Here is a 27,764-nt window from a genome sequence, read left to right as displayed (position 1 = left end):
CTCTCTCTCTCTCTCTCTCCCACTCTCCCATCCCACCCCCTCTCTCTCTAAAAATCAAAACAACAAAAATGCTATTGAATGCTCTTAAGCTTAGATTTAATGTAGCTTGCTTATATTACATATCATAGTTCAGTTGGATCTTCAGATATTTTTAAACTATAATAAAAAATCCCAAATAAAGTAGTCCCCCTTATCTATGGGAGATACGTTCCATTGGATGCCTGAAGCTGGATAGTACTGAAACCTGTATAGGCCATGTTTTTTCTTATATATATGTACCTATGATAAAGTTTAATTTATAAATTAGGCACAGTAAGAGGTTAACAAGTAATAAAGTAGAACAATTAAACAACATACTGTAATAAGTTACATAAATATGGTCTCTCTCAAACCCTTTCTATGATGATGCAAGATGATACAATGTTTACATAAAATAAAATGAGTTACTCAGAATAGTACACAATATAAAACTTATGAATTGTTTATTTCTGGAATTTTCCATTTAATATTTTTGGATCGCGGTTGACCGGAGGTACCTGAAACTACAGAAATCGAAACTGAATAAGGGGGACCAGTATAATCACCTTTTTCATTTTTCTATAATTTCTTTCGTATTGTGTGGTATCATTAAATTATAGAATTCCTCACAAATGGAGACCTTTCTATGGTCAGTTGTTGCATTACAATGTAAAATTGTTGAGATATGTTTTTCTAAGTTTCAGTGTAGATTTGTGTATACGTATTTCCTTTGCAAGAATTGATAGTGAAACTGTAAGACTACTTAAACTGGCAGATCTTCATCTGATTAACATGTAATAAGGCTAAAGGCAGATCATGATTCCCACTGTTAATTAACTGCTTTATTTTGACTTTGAATCCCTTTGCCAAAGCAGTTAGAAATTGCAGCTTTATTAAATTTATTTTGGTAATATTTATGTAATATTCACTTTTTCCCATATAGATTAAGGGTGAGAAGAATATTCTCAAACCTCTCTCCCACCCAGCTTTCCATTATATTGTAATTTTTTTTTAAAATATATTTTATTGATTTTTTACAGAGAGGAAGGGAGAGAGATAGAGAGTTAGAAACATCGATGAGAGAGAAACATCGATCAGCTGCCTCTTGCGCATCTTCTGGGGATGTGCCCACAACCTAGGTACATGCACTTGACCGGAATCGAACCTGGGACCTTTCAGTCCGCAGGCCGACGCTCTATCCACTGAGCCAAACCGGTTTCGGCATGTAATTTTATTAAATAATACTGATTTGCCTCTAGACTGTAAAACATATAAGGGCAAGAATATCTGTTTTATACATCATCCTCTCTCCAGCTCCCCACATGGTGTCTAGCACATTTTAAGAGTTACCAGTTTTATTGTTTGAAAGTTTTAGATTTAGGTATTTTGTAATTTAGGTCACTAAACAGATACTGACTTATGCATTGTAAGATTAGAGCTTACTTCCAACTTTTTTTTGGTAAAATTTTCTGTGGATTTTTGCACAATATTATCAGCTAAAACTCAATAGAGTATGTGTGTGGAGGGTTGGTTACCAGTTTAAATTCTAGATTTGTACTCATCTCTATTTTAGGTATGACAAAAATATAGATCTCTTTTAGTTTCATTATGATGTAAGCCATGGTTATGATTGTATATTTAAAATAAGAAGGCTCTAGTCATGATCAAAGCATGCTGTGAATAAAATTGGCATGTGGTCACCCTGGCCAGTGTGGCTCAGTTGGTTGAGCGTTGTCCTGTTCATCAAAAGGTTGATGGTTCCATTCTCCGTCAGGGCACATGCCTGGGTTGTAGGCTCGATTCCTGGTAGGCTCCTGTAGCCAATGGATGTTAAGCTCTCACATCAGTGTTTCTCTCTCTCCCTCTCCCTTCTTTTCTCTCTCTCTCTCTAAATAAAGAGAGAAAACAACAACAACAACATCCATTGGCATGTGGTTTATAAGACTGATTCTTGGCTGAGTTCCCTTTAATGTTTTCAGTGGGGCAAGTAACTTTGGACTCTCATAAGACTCTTTACATGCCTCTATTAGAATATATGACATTGAGCTTCTTTTTTTGTCTCTGCTGATACATTGGAAGCTCCTGAAAGATAAATGGTAGCAATAAGATCTAACAATTATTGTTTAATTTGTGCCTAGTTACTGTGCTAGGCTGCATTATATGCATCATCTTTAATCCTCAAAACAGTCCTATGAGTTTAGAACTGTTATGTTTAGTGACAAGCATACTGAGATAAGTGGTCAAGCAACTAGCTCAAGATCATGCAGCTAACCACCCAAATATGTGGAACTTAGATTTAAAGCTAAGCAGTCTTGCCCTGACCGGGTAGCTCAGTTGGTTAGAGTATTGTCCCCATATGCCAAAGTTGTAGGCCTGGTCAGGGCACATTCAAAAATCAACCAAAGAATGCATAGATGGGTGGAACAACATCTCCTTCCCCCTCCTCCTTCTCCTCCTCCTCTCCCTCCCCTTCCACTCTCCCTCTCCCCCTCCCCTCTTGCAGCACACTGATTGAAAATCACTAGTATAGAGTGACCTTGTACTATTAGGAAGTTGATTGTATAGAACTTATGACATTCTTTTAGATAGTTTTCTATAGTAACTCCCAGAAATTGAATATGCACCACACTGTAGTGTTTGAATATACAGAAAATGACTGAGTTCAGTGAACTACCTTGACTTGTGTGATTTGGGACAAATTGGCTTAGCTGCTCTAAGTTTACAGTTTCTCAGGGTACCAGAATCTTTAGAGTTTTTTTTGGAATATGCCGATTCTTTATTTAATCTATTAGTGTTTGATAAATTACAAATATATAAGCAAAGTATTCTTGGAAAACATAAGTAATTGATTTCACAGAGCATATCTCTCTGATTTGATGTTTTTCAGATCAGCCAGAGATATAACTTATTTATGTTACTCTCTCCTTTCCTACCCCATGTGTTCAAAGGATTCAAGATGACTACATAAATGGGTTATATAAACATTGAGGGGGTAAAATTTAGGGAAAGTGAAACTTTTTAAAACCTGTGTATATGGTAAGAAAGTCACACTGTTTAGCTGCTTTCTGATTATATTCAAAGAAGGTCAGTCTAATGGGACTCAGAACACGCCCTTGTTTCTAAAGTACAGATTTAGCATTCCCATTGGTGGCTTCTTATTGGTGTTGCCATTGAATAGTGGCCTTTTCTCCCTGGCCAATCTGTTAGTCTGCTTATCTTAAAACTAGAGGCCCGATGCACGAAGATTCGTACAAAAATGGGCCTTCCTTTCCCTGGCGGCCAGCACCGCCCTCGCTCTGGCCCGAGCCACCTTTCTGCCTTGGCTCCAGCCCGGAGCCGCCTTTCCACCTTCCCACGCTGCCCAGAGGCCCTGGAGCAGCTGGGGCAGTGCGGAACGCCTGCGTCGTTGCTGACTACACAAGCATCCTGCCCCACCCCCAGCCACTTGGTGCCTGCATATGCAAATTAACTTGCCATCTTTGTTGGGTTAATTTGCATACTTGCTCCTGATTGGCTGGTGGGCATCGTGAAGGTATAGTCAATTTGCATCTTTCTCTTTTATTAGTGTAGACTAGAAGCCTGTTGCACAAAGATTTGCGCAATAGGCCTTCCTTCCCCTGGCTGCTGACACCAGTTTTCCTCTGGCACCTGGGACCCTGGCCTTTGGTCCAGCTGCAGCGGAGAAGCCAAGCCTCTTCAGTCTTCAGTCTTCAGTCCGGCCAGAGCCTTCAGTCTTTGCTCCGCGCCTGTGTATGCAAATTAACCACCATCTTTGTTGGGTTAATTTGCATACTCATCCAATTGGCTGGTGGGCATAGCGGAGTGACACCAATTTGCATGTTTCTCTTTTATTAGTGTAGATGATTCCAGACCAAAGCTCACTATTTAAATACTTTAAGCACTTTTCCATTGGAATCCTATGTCACATTTCACATTTTTAAGATATGTTTCTTACTTCAGAGTCCTTTGACAGGGATCAGTAAAAAAACAACAACCCTTAATTATAGATAGGAAGATTAAGAAATTAACCTGAGCCCTGGTGGTGTGGCTCAGTTGACCTTTGAACAATGCCAGGGTTAGGAGCATCGACCCTCTGCACAGTCGAAAATCTGCATATGACTATTGACTTCCCCAAAACTAAATGACTAATAATCTACTATTGACCGGAAGCCTTACCAATAACATAGTCAATTAACACATATTTTGTATGCTGTATGTATTATATACTGTATTCTTACAATAAAGTAAGCTAGAGAAAAGAAAATTATAAGAGCCTGGTTGGCATGGCTATGAACCAAGAGGTCAGGGTTTGGTTCCTGGTCAGGGCACAAACCCGAGTTTCGGGCTTGATCCCCAGTGGGGGTGTGCAGGAGGCAGCCAATCAATGATTCTCTCTCATCATTGATGTTTCTATCTCTCCCTCTCCTAATATTCTTTTTGTAATTTATCCCTGTTGCTTATTCATTTCATTGACAAACAGTCTATTGTGTGACTAATCTACAATTTCTTTATCTCCTGTTGATGGATATTTCATTTCTTTCCAATTTTTCATTATTATAAACAATGCTGCAGCTAACACATTTGGATCTATTTCTTTTGTCCTGGAAGGATACCTATGTTTTTTTATTTTGGAGAGCAATGTATATAGACTAACTTCCTCCTTCCAACTCATATATATGTTTCTGTAGGCCTCCCAATTTACCTCTCTATATATACACAGACTTATGTATGTTTGTATAAGCATTGCATAATTATGAAATGATTCAAATTAATCTGATGACATTTGTACATTGGTTGCATGGACTAAGGAGGTATGAATAGAAGATAAATATTTTCTTTTTATATCTTTTAAGCATAAATAGTTCAAAGACTTTTTTAAGTTTATGTGAGTACCATATTTTTAAAAATATGCGTCTTATTTCCTAATTTTATTTAATTTTAAAAAAATATTTATTTATTGCCGAAGCTGGTTTAGCTCAGTGGATAGAGGGTCAGCCTGCGGACTGAAGGGTCCCAGGTTCGATTCCGGTCGGGGAGCATGTACCTTGGTTGCGGGCACATTCCCAGTGGGAGATGTGCAGGAGGCAGCTGATCGATGTTTCTATCTCATCGATGTTTCTAACTCTCTGTCTCTCTCCCTTCCTCTCTGTAGGGAATCAATAAAATATATTTAAAAATATATTTATTTATTGACTAGAGGCCTGGCGCATAAAATTCGTGCGTGGGTACGGTTCCTAGGCCTGGCCTGTGATCAAGGCCATCTTCCCCAGCTGTCTACAGCCATCCCTCCCCCCCACCACCCATCCCTAGTTACCCGTTCCCCATCAGGTGATTGGTGCCTGATGGCCAGGGGAAGGGACCAAGAGGTCGACTGTTCCTGCCCGGTCGCTGGCCCCGCCCCTGCTGCGGGTGGCCATCATGCAATCGGAGCCTGCCAGCCAGGGAAAGGGACTGAGAGGTGGTCAGTGCACCTCATAGTGACTGTTCCAGTGGTTGTTCTGCTGTTAGGGTCAATTTGCATATTACCCTTTTATTATATAGGATATGCCTCGGCTTTCTGTATGTCTGCTTTTGAGAAGTGTTTAAGTCCTTTGCCCATTTTTTGATTGGATTGTTTATCTTCCTTTTGTTAAGTTGTATGAGTTCCTTATAAATTTTGGAGATTAAACCCTTATCATATGTCACATTGGCAAATATGTTCTCCCATGCAGTGGGCTTTCTTGTTTTTATGGTTTCCGTCTTATGTTTAAGTCTTTATCTATTTTGAGCTTATTTTTGTGTATGGTGTAAGTTGGTGGTCAAGTTTCATTTTTTTAAATATATTTTATTGATTTTTTACAGAGAGGAAGGGAGAGAGACAGAGAGTTAGAAACATCAATGAGAGAGAAACATCAATCAGCTGCCTCCTGCACATCTCCCACTGGGAATGTGCCCACAACCAAGGTACATGCTCCCCAACCGGAATCGAACCTGGGACCTTTCAGTCAGCAGGCCGACACTCTCTCCACTGAGCTAAACTGGTTTCGGCAAGTTTCATTTTTCCAGCACCATTTGTTGAAGGGACTGTCTTGACTCCATTGTGTGCTCTTGCCTCCTTTGTCAAATATTAGTTGAGCATAATGGCTTGGGTTGATTTCTGGGTTCTCTGTTCTGTTTCATTGGTCTATTTGTATGTTCCTGCGCCAGTACCAAGCTGTTTTGAGAACAGTGGCTTTGTAATACAACTTGATGTCTAGTATTGTGATCCCTCCAACTTTATTCTTTTTTCTCAGGATTGCTGTGACTATTCGGGGTCTTTTTTTGTTCCATATAAATTTTTGGAGAGTTTGTTATAGGTCTGTGAAAAATTAACAAATCTACAAATGACAAGTGCTGGCAAGGATGTGGAGAAAAGGGAACCCTCATGCAAACTGGCACAGCCTCTGTGGAAAACAGAGGAGTTTCCTCAAAAAAATTAAAAATGGAGCTCCCATTTGACTCAGTAAGCCCACTCCTAGGAATATATCCCAAGAAATCAGAAACACCAATCAGAAAGAACATATGCACCCCTATGTTCATAGCAGCACAATTTATAATAGCTAAGATTTGGAAACAGCCTAAGCGTCCATCAGCAGATGAGTGGATTAAAAAACTGTTTCATATCTATACAGTGGAATACTATGTGCTGTAAAAAAGAAAGAACTCTTACCATTTACAACAGCATGGATGGACCTGGGGAGCATTATGCTAAGCAAAATAAGCCAGTCAGAGAAGGATAAGTATCACATGATCTCACTCATTTGTGGAATATAACGAACAACATAAACTGATGGGGAAAAAAAATAGATCCAGAGACATAGAAGCATTGAGCAGACCCTCAAACCTCAGAGGGAAGGCAGGGGGAGGGTGGGTGGGCAGGGTGTGTGTGTGGGGGGGGAGAGATCAACCAAGGAACTTGTATGCTTATAAGCATAACCAATGGACACAGACAATGGGGGTGGTGGTAAAGGCCAGGGCTGGGAAGCAGGGCAGGCGGGGAGAGAACAACGGTGGAAAAGGGGACATATGTAATACTTTCAACAATAAAGAATTTTTTTAAAGTTATTTATTTAATTGTATTTTTAAAAATCTTTATTGTTGAAAGTATTACATAGATCCTCCTTTTTCCCCCATTAACTTCTTCCAGCCAGCTCCCGTCCCTGTCCCCCAACCCCCAGGCCCTCACCACCCCGTTGTCTGTTTCCACAGGTTATGCATATATGCATAAAAGTTGATTGATTTTTCTTTTTATTATTGCCTATTTTTATGGACAGAAATAATAGTATAGTCCTCAATGGAAGTGCTGATTTTAAGGGTTATTTAATTAATTAATTAATTTATTTATTTCATTTAGAGAGGAAGAGAGAGGGATAGAGAGATAGAAACATGGAGAGAGAAATATCATGATAGGCTGCCTCCCGCTCGCACCCTACTGGGGATTGAGCCTGCAACTGGGGCATGTGCCCTGACCAGGAATTGAACCGGGGCCTCTTGGTTCCTGGGTTGATGCTCAATCACTGAGCCATACCGGCTGGGTCTGATTAATTTTTTATAGCAGTTTTAAAATGTGCAATTCAATGTTTTTTAGTATATTGACAGAGTTTTGCAACCATAACTACAATCAGGTTTTTAAAAAATACATTTTTATTGATTTCAGGGAAGAAGGGAGAGGGAGAGAGAGAGAAACATCAATAATGAGAGAGAATCATTGATTGGCTGCCTCCTGCACACCCCTCACTGGGGATCGAGCCTGCAACCCAGGCATGTGCCCTGACTAAGAATCAAACCGTGACCTCCTGATTCACAGGTTGACGCTCAACCACTGAACCACGCCAGCCGGGCACTACAATTTTTAGAATATTTTTATCACCCCAAAAAGAAACTCTATTCCCATTAGTAGTCACTTCCCATCCCCTCCTCCTAGCCACTGCAACCATAAATCTACATCTGTGTGTGTGGATTTTCTCACTCTGGACATTTTATATAAATGGATCATATAATGTATGGCCCTTTGTGACTAGTATCTTTCACTTAGCATGATGTTTTCAAGGTTTATTTATGTTGTAGTGTGTTGTCAATACTTCATTCCTGTTATGACCAAACTGGAGGCCTGGTGCACGAATTTCGAGCATGGGTGGGTGTATCCCTCAGCCTGGCCTGCGCCCTCTCGCAATCCAGGACCCCTTGGGTAGGGTCCCTAGGCCTGGCTGGCGATCAGGGCCTATCGGGGCTTTCTTTCTCCCGGCTGCCTGCAGCTGGCCCCACCCCCACCGCTGCTACTGCTTGCCATCTGTGCGGCACTGCCCCCTTACCTCCCCCGCCACCGGTCGCCTTCCTCTGCTGGTCAACAGGCATGGGGTGCGATCACTTGGCTGGCCTGGGCCTGCCTCTGCAGGGCCATCACTGGCCGGCCCCTCACACCTGCCACAGTGTTGCTGGCCGGTGGCCTGGGCCTCCCTCTGTGTGGCAATTCATCATAGGGTGATGGTGGGCCCCCCACCCCCCGACCAATCGCATCACACCTGCCTTGGCTGGCCTGGCGCTAGTGCGTGTCATAGCATGGTCGTCTGGAAAGTTGTCCGGACAGTTCTGCTGTTTGGTCGATTTGCATATTATGCTTTTATTATTATAGATAATATTCCATTGGTTCCCTTTTGTACCCCTACTTATCAGTTTATGGACATTTGGGTTGTTTCCACTTTTTGACTATTAGTAATAATGATGTTATGATATTCGTGCGTATAAATTTTTATGCAGACAAGAAGTGGAATTGCTGGATTGTATGATAACTGTGTTTAACATTTTGAGGAACTACCAAACTGTTTTCCAATGTAGGTGCACCATTTTACATTTTCACTAGCATTGAATGAGGGTTCCATTTTCTGCACATCCTAGTCAGCACTTGCTATTTTCCTTTTTAACAATCCTATTTGGTGTGAGTGGTATCTCATTGTGATTTTGATTTGCATTTCTCTAGTGACTAATGTTGACTGTTTTTGTATGTGTTTACTGGCTATTTATTTATATATCTCTTTGGAAATGTATTTGAATGTTTATTTAACTCCTTTGTTTATTTTTAAATTAGGTTATTTGTCTTTTTATTGTTGAGTTGTAAGAATACCATATATTTTATTGTATTTTTTAAAGTATTGCTTTATTCGTTTGCAAGACTGATTTTTTTTCCTCCTCTTATTGGAAGGTCCTATCCAAAATGCACTGCTGTCTGCACAAGGATATAATTCTCAGCTTCCAGGATCCTACTCTCATCTATTACCAGCAAAGACTTTGAATCCAGTCTCTGGACAGTCGAACTATGGTGGTTCTCAGACTGTTACTCCATTAAATAATTATCAGGGACCTGGGCAGACTCTTCATAGACCACCTGTGGCTTCTAATGCAGTGACACCTTCACTCCATAGTGGTCCTGTTCCCCGAATGCCACAACATGCTTCTCAGAACCCAGCTGCTACACCAATGCCTTCTGGTGGCTTTCATCCTGGAGCCAATGTACCGCCACCTCTGAATTGGCAGTATAACTATCCATCCACAGGATCACAGACAAACCATTATCCTCGTGTATCAACTGGACCAACTATGTCTGGGAATACAAATTTGACAAGTCATCAGTATGTTTCTTCTGGAGATCCTTCACTTCAAAACAACTTCATAAAATCAGGTAGAGTTCTTTAAAATATAGAAATGGGAAACTTTTGCTTAATTAGACATTTGAATTAATGTTTCAAGTCTTAAAACCATTGTAAGACTATTGATTTTTTAAATCATTGTTAATGTTTAAATAAACTGTTTCTCTAACCTTTAAGTTAACTTAAAATTGTGGATTGTTCCTGCTTTGTATCTTATCCTCTATGTTTCCTTGAGTCACTCATGGTATTTCAGGGATTCTGGAATGCACGCAGAACCACTCCCTTAAGGACTGATCATTACTTTTATTAAATTGGTTTTGTTTTGTATTCTAGGGAAGATCAACCCCTATGGTTTCTCTTTGGTCTTTTTCTTTTCTTTTCTTATATTTTCATTGATTTCAGAGAGGAAGGGAGAAGGAGAGAGAGGTAGAAATAACAATGATGAGAGAGAATTAATGATTGGCTGCCTCCTGTATGCCCACACTGGGGATCGAACTCGAAACTCAGGCATGTGCCCTGACCGGGAATCGGAACTATGACCTTCTGGTTCATAGGTTGATGCTCAATCATTGAGCCACACCTTCTGGCTCTCTTTGGTCTTGATTTGAGACTTGGGTTATCTTTTTGTTATGGCATAGACAGTTTTTGGCCCCAGAAACTGTAGGATCTCAGATGTCAAAACAGATCATACTTTCGGAGTGAGGAATGTTATTGAGCATAACTGCAGTCAGAAAGCAGTAGACATGAAGAACCAATATCAGCCCTTGTCATTTTGGCTCAGTGGATAGAACATTGGCCTATGGACAGAAGGGTCCCGGGTTTGATTCCGGTCAAGGGCACGTACGTTGGTTGCAGGTTCCTCCACTGGCCCGGGTCCTGGTCAAGGCCCGTGCAGGAGGGAATCAATCGATGATCAATGGAAAAATATCCTCGGGTGAGGATTAAAAATAATAATAAAATAAAAAAGGAATAAAGTGGCAAAAAAAAAAAGAATCCAATGCATTCAATAAGCAAAATACAAAAAGAAGAAGAAAAAAAAAGCAGTGGACATATTTTTATATTTATGTTTTCTTCTAAGAGTTTTAGCTCCAATATTTATGTCTTTGATCAATTTTGAGTTAATTTTCTTTTTATATGGTGTTAGGTAGGGATTCAACTTCATTCTTGTGCATGTGGAGATACAGTTGTCCCAGGACTATTTGCTAAACTATTCTTTCTCCCATTGAATTTTCTTGGCACCCTTGTTGAAAATCAATTGCTCATAAATGTAAGGGTTTATTTCTGGACTCTAAATTCTGTTTCATTGATCTATATGTCTATATCTTTATACCAGCGCCAAACATCTTGATTACTGTAGCTTTGTAGTGATCTTTGGATTTGGGAAGTCTGGCCCTACCAACTTTGTTTTTCGTTTTCAAGGTTGTTTTGGCTGTACATCACTTTGGGAAGAAATCTATATATTCTTGGACTGACTTTTATCTTTTTATTTTTAACTTCAATGTTTGATCATATCCACTTCATTTAACTATTAAAATTTGTTTAAACATTAGTAGTGTTACTTTGAAAAGCATTTAAAACCCTGTATCGCAGTGGTTCTCAACCTTCTGGCCCTTTAAATACAGTTCCTCATGTTGTGACCCAACCATAAAATTATTTTTGTTGCTACTTCATAACTGTAATGTTGCTACTGTTATGAATCGTAATGTAAATATCTGATATGCAGGATGGTCTTAGGCAACCCCTGTGAAAGGGCCGTTCGACCGCCAAAGGGGTCGCGTCCCACAGGTTGAGAACCGCTGCTGTATCGGGATATGCAGGTTGAGTCTGCTCAGCAGACATCCTCAAGGAAATGAATTATGAAAGCATCCAAGTGAAATAGTAAACAATAATTACCTTTTTGTACTCATGTGTATTACTGCGTATACTATATACACTTCATCAGGCTTGTAGTTTAACTGCTAAAACCACTTATTTTTCTTACCTCCTTGATCAGCCATTGACCCTGATGAATGCATTTTGGCCTCGTAAAGCGTAAGGCTATTCCTAGAAACTTAATTTCTTTGTCAAAATCTTTTGACCCACAATTGTTAGAACCAAAATTCTCCTGGTTGCTTTTATTTTTTAATTTTTTAAAAAAAATATATTTTATTGATTTTTTACAGAGAGGAAGGGAGAGAGACAGAGAGCTAGAAACATGGATGAGAGAGAAACATCGATCAGCTGCCTCCCGCACATCTCCCACTGGGGATGTGCCTGCAACCCAGGTACATGCCCCCGACCGGAATCGAACCCAGAACCCCTCAGTCCGCAGGCCAATGCTCTATCCACTGAGCCAAACCGGTATCGGCTATTTTTTAATTTTTAAAAATTTTTATTTATTGATTCTAGAGAGAGAGGAAACTCATATATGCATTCATTGATCGACTCTTGTATGTGTCCTAACTGGGGATTGAACCACAACCTTGGTGTATTGCTCTAACCAACTGAGCCACTTGGCCAGGGCTCTCCTGGTTACTTTTATTCTTATTCTTTTTTCTTTTTTTAAATATATTTTATTGATTTTTCACAGAGAGGAAGGGAGAGAGATAGAGAGTTAGAAACATCGATGAGAGAGAAACATCGATCAGCTGCCTCCTGCACATCTCCCACTGGGGATATGCCCACAACCCAGGTACATGCCCTTGACCAGAATCGAACCTGGGACCTTTCATTCAGCAGGCCGACGCTCTATCCACTGAGCCAAACCGGTTTCAGCTTATTCTTATTCTTATTGACACCATGAGTGAGCATCAGTCAGTTGAAATTAATGAATATTCACTTCATAATTAATAATTATATGTAACAATTATTTAATATTTATTATTTTCCAGCACTTTGCCAGATTTTTATATGTGTTATCTTAATTTTCATAACAGTCTCTTTTATAAGAAATAACTCTGAGGCCTGAATCATTTACCCAAAGCCACAAGAAAATAATATGGGCCCTAACCGGCTTGACTCAGTGGATAGAGCATCAGCCTGCGGACTGAAGGGTCCCAGGTTCAATTCTGGCCAAGGGCATGTACCTTGGTTGCAAGCACATCCCCAGTAGCGGGTGTGCAGGAGGCAGCTGATCGATGTTTCTCTCTCATCGATATTTCTAACTCTCTATCCCTCTCCCTTCCTTCTGTAAAAACTTAATAAAATATATTTTTAAAAAAAGAAAAGAAAATAATTTGGGAACAGGTACTATATAAAAAGTGTTTAAGAATAGGTGTAGCCCTAGCCGGTTTGGCTCAGTGAATAAAGTGTCGGCCTGCGAACTGAAAGGTCCCAGGTTCGATTCTGGTCAAGGGCGCATGCCCGGATTCGATCCCCAGTGGGGGACTTGCAGGAGGCAGCCAATTCATGATTCTCTCTCATCATGGATGTTTCTGTCTCTCTCTACCTCTTCCTTCCTCTCTGAAATCAATAAAAATATATTTAAAAAATAAAAAAAGAATAAGTGTAGCTTCTTGTTTAAAAACATACGATCAATAATCTGAAATATTTTTGACGCTAACAGAAACATTCAGATAGAGCACCTTGACTGCAGCACAAATGTGGTGAAAGAGGCATAAGCAAGTGTCATTACTTATGAAGGTTTCCATGTAAAAGTAGGAGAAAGATAAATAAACTAATGAAATGAACCTAAAATAAATGTATGACTACCCTTCTTTTTTCTTATGAGAAAAAAAATTCTTCATGTTTGACCTCTGTTTTTTTCAACCCATCATTAATAATAGGTGCCTGGTTGTTCAATTTCAAAACTGTATATAAGGTATACTAAGTTTCTAGTCCACATATTAAAATTCTTCCCCTTCCCCCCTAATAGTCCATCTGTTAGCATCCTTGCATTAGTTTTAGGGATCTTAGGAGACAGGTTCTAAAACACTAGTTATTACTGTTATAAATAAGAATTATGCAGTTTGAAAAAATAATGATTATCCTATAAAATGTAGCATATTTTTGTATTCAAAAGCATTCTTTTGAAAGTTGTGAAAAATCTCTGTAAGTTCACTTGAATGCTGTTAAACATTAGGTGGTTACATTTTTGTGAACAGATGTGTCATACGTTCTTGTTCATGCTGAGTTGGTACTGTACCTTGCCCTTTTGTTCCTTTGACTTGTCTGTATTGCCAAAGATATGAAAGATATGTGTGGGTGCTTCTTTGATAAGGGTGTTACATGGTAGTAATCTTTGTCTTCACTTTTGTCAACAAGGCACTGATTAGTCTTATTGGGAGCCATAAAGTTTAGTAATACAATAATTTTTCAATTTGGCCCTGGAAAATTGAATACTGTTGAAGAAGCATATTGAAAATTTTTGTTATTTGCCTATCTTTATTCCTTTAGTTGTACAAAATTACAGGGTTAACTGTAGAATATATTATAAAGTAAGATTTATTATCTATTTCATTTACAAATTCAGAGGATAAAAAAAGCCTTGGGCTGAAAAATTAAATCACATACTTATCAGTATTATTTTATCTACTTTGCAGACTTTGTTCCTTCTCTTTGGCAAATGAGAAGGTGGAAGTAATACTGTTGACTTGAGTGAATAGATGGTTGTGGGTTTTGGAACTTTTGATATCACATAGAAGAATTTCCTCAAGAGTAACTGATAATGTTTTTTACACTAGCCAGAACTTAATTGTCCTAATGGAAAATTGGTGTAGTTGAGGCAGTGAAAATACTGGTAGATACCAGAACAAATATCATGTAATTCTTAGTTTAGTTTGATGAGTATTTTTATACCTTTCGGATAGTGACCTATAAGGCATATGCATAAACTTTGAATCATTTCCTGTTTTTTAAGCTTAGGGAATGTTTTTAATATAGTATTTAAACCATTATTGAAAGTAAACTACTTTTTAAAAAATGTATTTTTATTGATTTCAGAGAGGAAGGGAGAGGGAGAGAGAGATAGAAACATCAATGATGGGAGAGAATCATTGATTAGTTGCCTCCTGAACATCCCCCACTGGGAATCCAGCCCGCAACCCAGGCATGTGCCCTGATGGGAATCAAACCATGACCTCCTGGTTCATAGGTCGATGCTCAACCAATGAGCCATGCCAGCTGGACAAAAGTAAACTGTTGATTATCATTAGGTTATTGAAAGGTACAAATATACAATCTCATTTTTAATAGGTTATACACCGCCAATAAAAATGAAGCAGAATGAAATAAAACTTAGAGAATTTAGAGTATCACAATACTAACAAATTACAAAGTATTTACAATACTAACTTTAAACCTAATCAATGTTAATTGAATGGACTATATTAATAGGTCATTAATAAAATTTTATTCGTGTTAATTTCTACTGGAATATTTGATGTGGCCTATTGAAACTGCGACCAATGAAAAATTAATCAATTAAGAGGGCACTGTCTCTATCTTATAAGTGATTTGATGTTGAGTTTATACTGCTTTAATAATTTACTATAGGAGAGACTTGGCAAGATGTAAAGTATGCATATAAATTAAGTTATAAACCTGGGAAGTTGCCAAAACCGGTTTGGCTCAGTGGATAGAGCGTCGGCCTGCGGACTGAAGGGTCCCAGGTTCGATTCCGGTCAAGGGCATGTATCTGGGTTGCGGGCACATCCCCAGTGGGAGATGTGCAGGAGGCAGCTGATCGATGTTTCTCTCTCATCGATGTTTCTAGCTCTCTATCTCTCTCCCTTCCTCTCTGTAAAAAATCAATAAAATATATTTAAAAAAATAAAATAAAATAAACCTGGGAAGTTAACATATTTCTGGTAATTTGTTGGTGGTTGTAATTAAAATTTCAAAGTTACTCAGATTTACTGAAAGGCTATTTGGCCTTTGTCTTAAATTCTTAAGTAACGTGAGAAACCAATGTTTTCATAGGTTCTGCACCCCCCTTAGGGAATCCACCTCTGCCTACCACTTTCCAACCAGGAGTTCCTCTTGGGCCTCCTCCAACTGGAGGACCACCTCCAGTGAGGGCCCTAAGTCCTCAGAAATCATCACATAGGGATGTGCCTCAGCCCTCATTTAATTCACCTATCAACCAAGAAGGTAAGCATGGCAAAACCAAGTCAAGTCCTAAAGGTTTGACTTAGGGTAGAAGAATGAATATTATCTGAAATCTATGTATCCATATCATATTTTTTTCAGAAAATCTAGTTGTTTTGGTCAGGGTTGGCCTTCAGAAATTTAGAGTTTAAAGAACTTCCTCAAAATTCCACAGTCCTATGTATGCTGGGCTGTGAACTAGCATTCAGGAACCACTGCTGTTAACTTTTTTTATTGCTGTGGTTATAAAGTTAGGTGCCTTTTGGGAGAGGGAGGTGAGAGAAGAATTCCTGCTTTTTTGTTAGAACTATTCTTTTAATATACTGGCTTTTTTCCATGGAAGTGGCATTTTGATTGTCACTGTTACTGTAAATATTAGCAAATATTTATGAATCTAAATACAAAGTTAAATAAACAAGCATTTTGAATTTTTATATAAATAAAATGTCTTAAAGCATTGTCTTCAGATATAATTTTAAAATGTTTATTAATTTAAATAATATTTTGTAAAATAAGAAATTTGATTTTAGCAGTGATATAACCATTGCAGCAAGATATGGAAATAGGAAAACAGAAAAGGAGGGGAAAAACCATTACTTATATCCTACTAATAAATACAATAAATACAATTTTTCTTGTAGCAGTTCCTTTTTTTCTAGAATTATAAGTGTGTGGGGGGGAGATTTGTAAGTAGTTTGAAAAGAATGGTATTAACAATGAATAACAAAATGATAAAGCAATGTCCCACAGGTTGCCACATTATTTAAAATTTTAACCAATTAAAAATATACACACTGTTTTTGTTTGTTTCTGCAAAGTGTTTGTTTGTTTTAATCCTTACCCAAGGATATGTTTTTATTGATTTTTAGAGAGAGAGGAAAAGAGAGAGAGAGAAACATCCATATGAGAGAGAAATATCAATCAGTTGCTCTCTGCAGACAATTTTTTTTTGTTAATCCTCACCAGAGGATATGTTTCCATTGATTTTTAGAGAGAGTGGATGGGAGGGGGAGAGACAGAGAGAGAGAAACATTGATGTGAGAGAGACACATTGATTGGTTGCCTCCAGCACATTCCCATGATGGAGATAGAGATCAAGCCTGGAATAGAGGAGCTACGTGCCCTTTTTCGGAATCGAACCCATCACCCTTCAGTCCAAGGGCTGACGCTCTAACCATTGAGCAACCAGCTAGGGCTGCAAACAGTTTTTCTGTATCAACTCATGGCTAAAATCTGGTGGTCTTGAGAATTGCATAGAAGTTGTCAACTGTATTGAAACCTTTAAAATTACCTATTTGGTGTCAAAATAACTATTAATGTTAGCACCTTTGTACTTAGGTGCTAGAGGTTGATGCTAGTCGCTGATTTTAGTTGCTTCTGTACCTGAATTTGAGCTCTTAAATAGCGTACATACCTAGAAGTAAATTTTTACTCTTCATAAGCAGATGCCTCTGGTATTTAATTTTAACTCTTCAAATTGGGGTAAAAAAGATTTTTTAAAAATTTTAGTGGTGGTTCTCTAGACTGATGCAGTTGTTCTAATTAATGTATATCACCTTCAGATTAATTCTAAATTCTACCTTTTCCATATTTTGAAAAAAGTTATTTTCTCATTATTTTATTTTTAATTAGTACTGATTTTTTTTTCAGTGTGTATTGCTCTTAAGAGGTTTGTAATGCTACTCTTGCAAATGCTGAAATCTTTCAGATAGTATATAATTTTGTACACTCCACAAAGGACCATCCTTTTTAGAAGTTTATAAAATTATTTGCTACTTTGGTATATTTTGTACATTTAAAAACTGGCATTGTTTAAAATTTTATTTCAACATTTGACATTTTTCTTGGGCTGTGGTTTAAACTATATTTGTCATTTGAAAAGTTATCTTAAATTAGCTCCAGTCTTATTGAAATTATAACAGTTGTTCTAATGTAAATATTAATAAACTTTTCTTAGGTATAACACCAAGTACCAATAATGGATCTATGATGGTTCACAATCGTTATGATGAAATTGAAGGCGGTGGCTTCTTGGGTGAGATGCTATGAAAGTTTTTTTCTTCTTGTTCATTTTAGAAAACAAAGAAGAAATCTTTATAATAATGTCCCACACAATGATTACTGTTAGCATTTTTTATCTCCATGCATATAGATTTCTTTTGTTAGTTTTTTCCCTCGGAGTTGGGATTGTGGGCTTTATTATTATGATGCTATGACTATAAAGTATTTTTATCAATTAGATTTATTTAAATTGACTTAACCAATTGAACATTTAGTATGTTTTCATTAAAGTTATTTTAAATTAGAATTTTCATCTGAATACAAAGTTTCATACATATAAAAGTAATGAACTATATAAATCTTATTTTTGTGTTTATAGTTGTAGTCTACATTAAGTAGATTTTAATCATTGCTATTACTTTGTTGCTAGTATTTGTCTTATTTTACAAAAGTGTTAAATGAAAGTATTAACTTATCAAAAGGATTTTAGAATTATAATTCTTATGATTTAATGGATCTCTGTGTTGATTTAAAGTATTCTGGAGTGTAAAATAGAACTTAAAAGTTACCTTGTTTCTAGCAACACCACAGCTTACTGATAAGAATCCTACAATGAGTCGAAGTGTTGGATATTCATATCCCTCTTTACCACCTGGTTATCAGAACACACAACCACCTAGTACAACCGGAATGCCACCCTCTTCCTTGAGCTACCCAAGTGGGCCACAGGCCTTTACCCAGGTAAACTTTTTGTTTCTGTTTTTTTACTCATTATCCACCTTTTTGTTTAAACTGTAAATACATGAAAAAGTTTCAGGACGTGTATAATGAACATTTTTAAACCATTAGAATAATAGTGGATATTTCATAAGACCTTTGTCCTGTTACATATCTCCAGAACCAAAAAATTGATCAGAAAGTCTAGATTATAGTTTTATTTAGAGAGAAATTAAGTAACTATGTCCTTATACACTTCTGTTTTCAACTGAAGACATTATAAAGACTACTTACTTTGAAATTATACATCTTTAGAATTCCTTAGGTGCTAATCATTTAACTGCAAGCATGAGTGGATTGAGTCTACATCCAGACGGGCTAAGAGTTATTAACCTTCTTCATGAGAGAAACATGCTTCCGTCAACACCTTTGCAGCCTCCGGTTCCAAATTTGCATGAAGATATCCAGAGACTCAACTGTAACCCAGAGTAAGGCTTCAGTGTTTCTTACATTTTACTCATTCTAAAAATTTTCCAGATTTCTTTGGAGTCATATATTATAAACAAGTTGTGCAGATATATTAATTTATGAAAGTAGTTCTGCGGGTAGAAAACAACTCTTAGTTGCGTACTTAATTGATACTTGAAATGTTCTAAGCTCAGAAATAGGGTTGCAACTTCTGAGATGATTGCTGCCTTTATCAGCTATAAAAGTGGTGTGGCCCTAACCGGTTTGGCTCAGTGGATAGAGCGTCAGCCTGCGGACTTAAGGGTCCCAGGTTCGATTCTGGTCAAGGGCATGTACCTTGGTTGCGGGCACATCCCCAGTGGGGAGTGTGCAGGAGGCAGCTGATGGATGTTTCTCTCTCATCGATGTTTCTAATTCTCTATCCCTCTCCCTTCCTCTCTGTAAAAAATCAATAAAATATATTTTTTAAAAAAGGTGGTATGATATTCATTATCATTATGATAGCTATATTATTTCTTCAGTCCAAAGTACGGAGATTTAATTCTATATAATCCTTTATGTGCTCTCATTTCAAATTATTTTTTTATAAAAACACATAATTATAACACTCTTTTCTTAAAATTGACCATATAGGCTTAAATATATATAGCAAAGATGTTCTGAGAAATTGAATTTTGTTATAAATAGTATTTTAGAACCTTTAGCAAATTTGGATCATCACCGGTTTGGCTCAGTGGATAGAGCATCGGCGTGCAGACCAAAGGGTCCTGGGTTCAACTCCAGGCAAGGGCACATACCTTGGTTGCAGGCTCCTCCCTGCTCTGGACCCTGGTCAGGGCAAGTACAGGAGTCAACTGATCAATGTGTTTATCTCACATTGATGTTTCGCTCTGTCTTTCCTTCTCTCTTCCTCAGATGAGGATTAACACACACACACACACAAAGAAATGGGTCATTTGATAGTCTAGATTTACACACAAGCAGAGAAGAGACTTTTCTTTAATTGTATACTAGAGATTGTAACCATCTACCCTCTCTTTCTGAGTAGGATTTAAATGGGATAAAATTTGAGAGAGCCTGTTGAAATATTTTATTTATCCATAATCTGATCCAGTGTTAAAATTATACCCATTTTTTGGTTGTTAATCCTCATCTGAGGGTATTTTTTCTTTTGAGTTTTAGAGGGAGTGGTAGGGAGGGAGGAAGGGGAGAGAGAAAGAGACACATTGATTGGTTACCTCCCCAATGCACACTGACAGGGCCTGGGGATCAGCCAAGGTACGAGATACGTTTCCTTGACTGGGAACCAAACCCTTAACCCTTCGGTCTGAGCCCGACCCTAGCCACTGAACTAAACCAGCCAGGGCAAAATGTGTACCTTTTAAATCTTTTTCTTGTTGTTCAAAAATAATCATAGCAACAACTGATACATCATTTTTACTTTAATATAGGTTATTTCGATGTACATTGACTAGCATTCCTCAGACTCAGGCCTTACTGAATAAAGCCAAACTTCCGTTAGGACTGCTGCTTCATCCTTTCAAAGACCTAATGGTAAGTTATAAATTATTTACCTATAAAATACTTTACCCAGTCTCCCCATTCTACCATTCTTGGAATAAAATTTGTTCTTTAGGAAGCTGTTTTAAAAAAAGAAGAAAAGGGGCCCAAATCCTTCCTATCGACCCTACCCCCACTCCCTCAAAAAAGCCTTTTCACTTTTGTCCTAAGGCTCTGGGACCTTGACATAGGCCACTTACTGTTGAGAGGATCAGTGCATTAAGTGAATTGATTTTCCCAAAACAAACCTTCAATTGATGATAGGATTTTATTGCCTTTACTGATATTTTTATATTAAGACTTTACAACTTTTTTTTAATGTAGGATAAACTTTAAATAGGAGCATAATTGCAAAGTTTAATTGAATATTTAAATATGACAGTTCTTTCATGAGAACTTAGTAAGCCTCTTACTATAACATGAAGAAACTTTGAAATAATTTGTTTTAGAATAGGGGTGGGAACGTATAAGGCCTGTGAAATGATTTTGTCTGGCTCTGCCAAGGCATTAGCGGTGAGTTAATTGAATGTTTGATAAAATATAACAGGCTAATTTTGTATGGTCCAAAAATGATGTTATATATGTCGAAATGGCTCTTGGCAGAAAAAGGTTCCCCACCCCTGTTTTAGAATGTTGATCATTCCTTTGCCACCCATCTCAAAAATACATTATAAGTTTACTATGTTGATTTTGTGTATAAATGTTAATGAGAAAATAAGTACTTTTTAAAAGGTAAAATTTAAGAGACCAGTCCTGGAGAAAGCAACAGGGTTTCAAATCAATACATCTCTGCTACGTAATTTTTTGTGTCGCATTTTGGGCACTTTTTACCCTAGGGTTTTTTCCTCCAAAGTTATAATATCCCAACAATTATTTGGAAGTATGATTCGTGCTTCGCCTTAGTTACAATGATCACTGCCTTAAAAAAATTAGTTGTTTTTTTCAGCAATTGCCTGTGGTTACCTCCAGTACAATTGTGAGATGCCGTTCATGCAGGACATACATCAACCCTTTTGTCAGCTTTCTTGATCAAAGGAGATGGAAGTGTAACTTATGTTACCAAGTCAATGATGGTATGTTTTTTTGAAACATTTTAAAATTTTTACTTCCATTGTAGGAAATCAGATAATACAAATGTGAAGTTAAAAAAATCAACAGCCCTGTCTTACTTACCTGTAAACATTCCACTCAGAAATAGCTTCTGTTAACTTTTTTCTGTGCACTTATTTCTACATATAAATAATTATATTCTTCTTAGGCAAAAAAAAAAAAAAGTGATAATATTACTTTGATACCACTATTTTACATTTATTATGTTGGGTATAATAATAAATGGCATATTTTATGGTGTTACTTAAGTCTGTAATTTATGAAATATTTTTATTTAGAAATTGTCCAATGCCTTTAATCTAGGGCAGCGATTTTCAACCGGTGCACCTAGACAGAGAGAGGGAAAGAATTTTTAAAACGCATAAATACCTGACTAGTCAGGGGCCCTGACCTCTTTTCCCTTAGATTGTCAAATAAAAAATGACAACAGCCAACACAACAATAGCCGTCAGGTGTGAATGAATCAAAATTATACCTTTTTTTTTTTTTGTCAAATCAACAAAATATATAATATATTTTCTGGTGTGCCACATAATTTTAGTAAATTAGTTCATGTATGCCATGAGATGAAAAAGGTTGAAAATCACTGCTCTAGGGGTAAAAGAAAGTAAGTCCACAGATTAGCTGCCATTAGCTTTATTCACTGCTGTATGAAGAGAGGTGGGCAGTGCTGGAAGGTTAGTTGAATGTAGTTTTCTCAGTAATTGAGAAGGAGGAGATCTCTTTCAACTGTTTCACAATTTACTTTTGAGGAATATCATCTAACCAACTACACTTTAATAGGATTCTAGAAGAAAAAGTGTATGCTGATATCTACATTGAAAATTAAGTCTCTGCTTGGAAGGAAATTTCATTGAGCATTGGGAAATAAAGGAATTTAAGATATCTCTCAAAATCATTTAAAAAATGTTTTTATTTATTGATTAGAGAGAGAGAGAGACATTGATTTGTTCTACTTATTTTATGCATTCAAGAGTAGAGGAAAGTGAGGATAGAGTAAGAGCATTCTTTTTATTCTATAATAATTCAGAAAATATATGTATAGTGTTTAGTACATCTTAAAATCTTACGTATATGTGCTTCAGTATATGAAATGAAATGGTAATAAAGGTTGAAGTCACTTTCATATGCAGCACAGACCATTTCATGAACTATGGCTTATCCTTTAGCTACATAAGAATTTGAATTTCTAAACAGTTAGAAGACAGCTGCAATGATAATTCATTTAGAAAATACTCTTTGAGCTCCATTATATCATAAGTGGTAGGCAACTGATGTTCCATAGAGGTCTTATTAATTAATGAAATTCACCATATCTTTAGACTTTAAACTTTTAAGTGTTTTTACCATACCTTTCAAGGAGTATCCAGAGTCTTTACATATTATGTGTCAAATGTTAATATCCTTGTTAAAAAAATTATTGGCATTTAATAAGTTTTTATCATTTTTTCAAGCTATTTTAGAAAAGCTTTAGCAAGAATTAAGATGAAGAGGATATTAGAAGACAGGGAAAGAAAAAAAATAACAGTGATTTAGTAAATAAAAGTAAGACATATGCAGGACCATTTAGTATATGAAGAACTTGAATGGACCTCAAAAACAAAGTGTACATATTATCCCTTAACATTTAGTCTATATTGAAGTATTTATAAATTACTAAATAAGAAAAAGCCAAACACAAGGTTTATTAAACTTAATCTCAGTTGTATCATTTTATGTTGTCAACTTATATAGTTCCTGAAGAATTCATGTACAACCCTTTGACCAGAGCCTATGGAGAGCCTCACAGAAGACCTGAAGTTCAAAATGCTACAATTGAGTTTATGGCTCCTTCAGAATACATGGTAAGTTTTCATTTTTTTATATAACGTATTTATCTCATAATAGTGGGTTTTAAATAAAACAACATAGCATCCTTTAACAAAATTTTATGGTTTTAAATTTAGAAAAGTTATACATGTTCATTATAAAAATAGTTAATTAGTATATAAGGATAAGTCTGAAAAGTGTACTAGTATGTAAAGTTCCACTTATGATTCTCGTGTGTTCATCTAGAAATTGCAATACCATGTTGAGATCATAGTTACTTTTAAGTCACTTCCAATTTTTTAAATTACAAATAATGGTGTGATGAGCATCCTCCTCCAAGTACTTTTTTTGTCGTTGTTTATTAATCCTCACTCGAGGAGTGGGATATTTTTTCCATCCATTTTGAAAGGGAGTGGAAGGGAGGGAGGAGGGAGATGGAGAGAGAGAGACAGAAAGAGACATCGATAGACATAGATTGGTTGCCTCCCAAATGCGGTCGGAGCTGGGTATGGAACCTGCAACCCAGAAACGTGCCCTTGGCCAGGAATCAAACCTGCAACCCTTTGGTGAGTGGGCAGGTTTGCAGGTTCGATTCTGGTCAAGGGCAAGTACTTGGGTTGCAGGCTCGATCCCCGGCCCTGATCAGGTCTCGTTTGGTAGGCAATCAATGTGTCTCTCACATAGATGCTTCTCTCTCTCTCTCTCTCTCTCTCTCTCTCTCTCTCTCTCTCCCACCTCTCCCTCCTTCCCACCCTTCCACTCTCTGTAAAAAAATCAGTGGAAAAAATATCCTCCAGTGCGGATTAAAGAATGAATGAATGAATGGTTGGTTGGTAGTAGCTGTCCCTTTGTTGAGTTAAAAGCAAAAAGTGCAGAAGCATTTGTTCTTTTGAATTGGCCTTCCTGGATTTCTTTTCTTTTATCTACCAGGTTTTACGAAAATGGCTTTCTTTAAATTTAGAACTTGCCTATAGCAAGAGGTTTTGCTTCTTCTCAACTTACCTCTTGGGGCAACAGATTCTGTGATTCAGCAAGTAATATTTACAAAAAAAACCCCCACAACCACACACAAAAGTTAGTACACTATATGCGCCAGTTCTGATTGTGGTTACTTGCTGCTTTTTATTGAATTGAAAACAGATCTTTGAATTGGGAAGTTTAAAAACATAGTCGTACATTTTTGTGAAACTTGGCTGAAATGTGTTTGTTAAATAACGAGCTCAGGCAACTTAATTTGTCACTTTCAGAACTGTAATTCCCCCTAAGTTGTGAAATATAATGCACATATGGAAAAATCTATAAAACAAAAATATATAGTATGCCAAATAATTATAAATGCTGTGTTAGCACCACCCAGGTCGAGAAATTGAACGTTGCTAATATTCCCAGAAGCCCTTCTGATCACATTTCCTCCCCTTCCCATGCTGGAGAAAGCAGTCTTCTGACTAATAGCAATCACATCCTCATTTTTTCCCCTAAGTATCCATCTGAAAACAATATGGTATAGTTTTGCCTGTTTTTTAAACTTCTATTCTTTCTACATTATTTTTTTACTCCGTTGTTTATTATAGTCTCCATATAATTTATAAATAATGCTTATTTTATTGTTTTGCTGTATGTAGACAGGACAAATGATAAATTTAAATTTAATCCTATTAAATGTATTTAATGAGATTTTTTTTTTTTTCCAGTTACGACCACCTCAACCTCCAGTGTACCTCTTTGTGTTTGATGTGTCTCACAATGCAATTGAAACTGGATACTTGAATTCAGTTTGCCAGAGTTTGTTAGACAATCTGGATTTGTAAGTATCTTGATTCAGTTTCAATTGGAAACTAACTGTTTACAAAATGGATAAATAGTTTTAAAATACAAAAAAAAGCTATGTAATTATATTCTAAAAGCCTACTTAAGTCAGTTGTGAACTTTAGGCCTTGCTTTCTCCAAAATTCTATTTTAACTTTTTATTTTGGAAAAATTTTAAACATAGAGTAAATAGAAAGAATGTAATGAACTTCCAACTCTTCATCCCTTCTCCCTCAACTTTAACATTTTTAGCATTCAGCTATTCTTCCCCCCCCTCTCCGCCCCCCGAATCTTATAGAGGAAGGGAGAAAAGGAGAGGGGATGGGGAGAAAGAAACATCAATTGGTTGCTTCCTTCACTTGCTCTGACCATGGATTGAACCCACCACCTTTTGGTGTACAGATAACGTTACCACCAACTGAGCCACACCGGCCAGGGTAGCATTCAGCTGTTTTTGCTTTATGTAATCATACAAACATACCCCCCGCTTGAGTACTTTAGTGTAAATCTCAATCAGCATATCATCTTACCTATAAATACTTGGAATTATTTTTAGCTCTAATTAAAATAGGAGTGTCACACCAAACAAAATTAACAATAATTTCATAATATCAACTAATACCCAGTTCAGTTTTTGTTCTGATTGTTTCAAAAATGCTTCTTTGCTGTAGGTTTGTTGGAATGAGAACCTAAACTATTTTTACACATTGCATTTGGCTGTTATGTCTCATAAGTCTCTTAAAATATCTGTGCTTTACTTTTTATTTATTTATTTAAAAATAGCTGTACATTTTTTTTCCTCTCTCTCTCTCTCTCTCTCTCTTTTTTTTTTTTAAACATCTGTACTTTAAATGGTGCTTAGTTACTTAGGGTAACCTATAAAAGTTTGTGTGACCTTTAAGTGTAATGCATTATAGTGTACTTGTGTTCTATGGAAGAATATGGAAAACAAAATCTCATCAAAAACAAACTAACTCCCTTACCTTGATGATAAGGGGCATCCTTGTTCTTGCCAGCATTTGTACTTCTAACGCTACAGGTTGCATATGGGGATTGTCTGTTGAGGAAGAGTCCACTGATTCACCCAAACATGGGTAAAATTTTTAACAGCTATGCAGTATCTAAATTTATATTAAATTTTAGAGTAGGTATATAGTAATTTTATAATGTATTTTATAAATTAAAATCTTCTACAAAGTTTTGTTTATGCTTTCCAGTATTTTTATATGCCATTTTCCAAGTGATTATATAATTTTATATAGGTATAATGAGTTTTGAGTTGCTGTATTATTACTGGGTTTTCTTGATTGTTTGGTTTATGTGTAGTGTTTTCACTTTGAGTAGGGTATGCTTTCATGGTGATTAAACATTGGAGGGGTTAAACGTTTATGTTAGGACAAATTCTATAATATGAAAGTAGATATTTTCATGTAACTCTTATTGGATATTTAATATATATGTATATGAATATGAGAAAACTTGATAAAATACTCTTCTAAATTTACTTTTAGGCTTCCTGGCAACACTAGGACAAAAATTGGCTTCATAACATTTGATAGTACAATCCACTTCTACAGTCTTCAAGAAGGTCTCTCTCAACCTCAGATGCTAATAGTTTCAGATATTGAAGGTACATATTATACACTTGAAATTACTGAACTATCTTAGTCATTTGTAGCTTTAGAAATATTTCATGACTATTTGATAAATTAAGAGTGTATGGTTTAATTCTATATTGAGGAAAACCTTGAGTATAATATCATAAGATTGTTGGAATTGTAAGAGTCCTTAAGTTCATCCCTCATTTAATAGGAGGAGGGAGCAGTTATGGAGGTAAAGTGAATTATAAACAAGGCAACACATTTATTCAAAAAATATTTGAGGAGAGACATATAGACCAATAGAGAACCCAGAAATTATATAATATAGAAATTATATAATAGAATAGAGAACCCAGAAATAAACCATCACATATGTATGGGCTTTGACTTTTTACAAGGATGCTAAAAACATTCAATGGGGAAAGACAGTCTTCTTTTTTTAATATGTTTTTAGAGAGAGGAAGGGAAAGGAAGAGAGAGAAACATCAATTGGCTGCCTCCTGAACGCCTTACCCCACTGGGGATCGGGCCCCAAGCTGGTCATGTACCCTGACTGGGAATTGAACCAGCAACCTTTTGGAGCATGGGATGATACTCAATGAACTGAGCCACACCAGCCAGGGCAGAAAATACAGTCTTTTCAACAAATAGTTCTGGGAATACTGAACATGCAAATTAATGAAGTTGGACCCTTACCTTAAACCAGATAAAAAAAATGAACTCAATGGATAAAAGAGCCAAACTTAAGAACTAAAACTATAAAATACAAAACTCTTAGAAGAAAACATAGGTGAAAATCTTCATGACATTGGAGTTGACAGTGATTTCCTGGGTCTGACACCGAAAGCAAAGACACCAAGAAAGAAAAAATAATAAAAATAATGGACTTCTTCAATATTAAAACTATTGTATATCAAAGAACACTACCAAGAGAGTAAAAAGACAA

General features: G+C 36.8%; 1 protein-coding gene across 2 annotated transcripts in view; it reads left to right on the top strand.

The window, feature by feature from the left end:
* The window catches only part of SEC24A (SEC24 homolog A, COPII coat complex component), a 64,404-nt gene that overhangs the window by 8,412 nt on the left and 28,228 nt on the right, over positions 1-27,764 (top strand). The window contains exons 2-11 of one of the 2 annotated variants that reach the window (XM_070414981.1): positions 9,236-9,712; positions 15,579-15,749; positions 17,704-17,781; positions 18,328-18,488; positions 18,780-18,952; positions 20,384-20,486; positions 21,439-21,565; positions 23,337-23,446; positions 25,103-25,215; positions 26,729-26,847. In XM_070414981.1, the coding sequence (XP_070271082.1) occupies positions 9,236-9,712; positions 15,579-15,749; positions 17,704-17,781; positions 18,328-18,488; positions 18,780-18,952; positions 20,384-20,486; positions 21,439-21,565; positions 23,337-23,446; positions 25,103-25,215; positions 26,729-26,847 (1,632 nt within the window). The remainder of the gene's footprint in view (positions 1-9,235; positions 9,713-15,578; positions 15,750-17,703; positions 17,782-18,327; positions 18,489-18,779; positions 18,953-20,383; positions 20,487-21,438; positions 21,566-23,336; positions 23,447-25,102; positions 25,216-26,728; positions 26,848-27,764) is intronic. The other variant, XM_070414982.1, reaches the window with a different exon arrangement.

Source organism: Myotis yumanensis, unplaced genomic scaffold (genome assembly GCF_028538775.1).
Source record: "Myotis yumanensis isolate MYYU_CA2020_CCGP unplaced genomic scaffold, mMyoYum1.0.hap1 SCAF_5, whole genome shotgun sequence".
Lineage (NCBI taxonomy): Eukaryota > Metazoa > Chordata > Mammalia > Chiroptera > Vespertilionidae > Myotis > Myotis yumanensis.
Note: the sequence above shows the minus strand (reverse complement) of the source record. Positions and strands in the feature narration are given on the sequence as shown.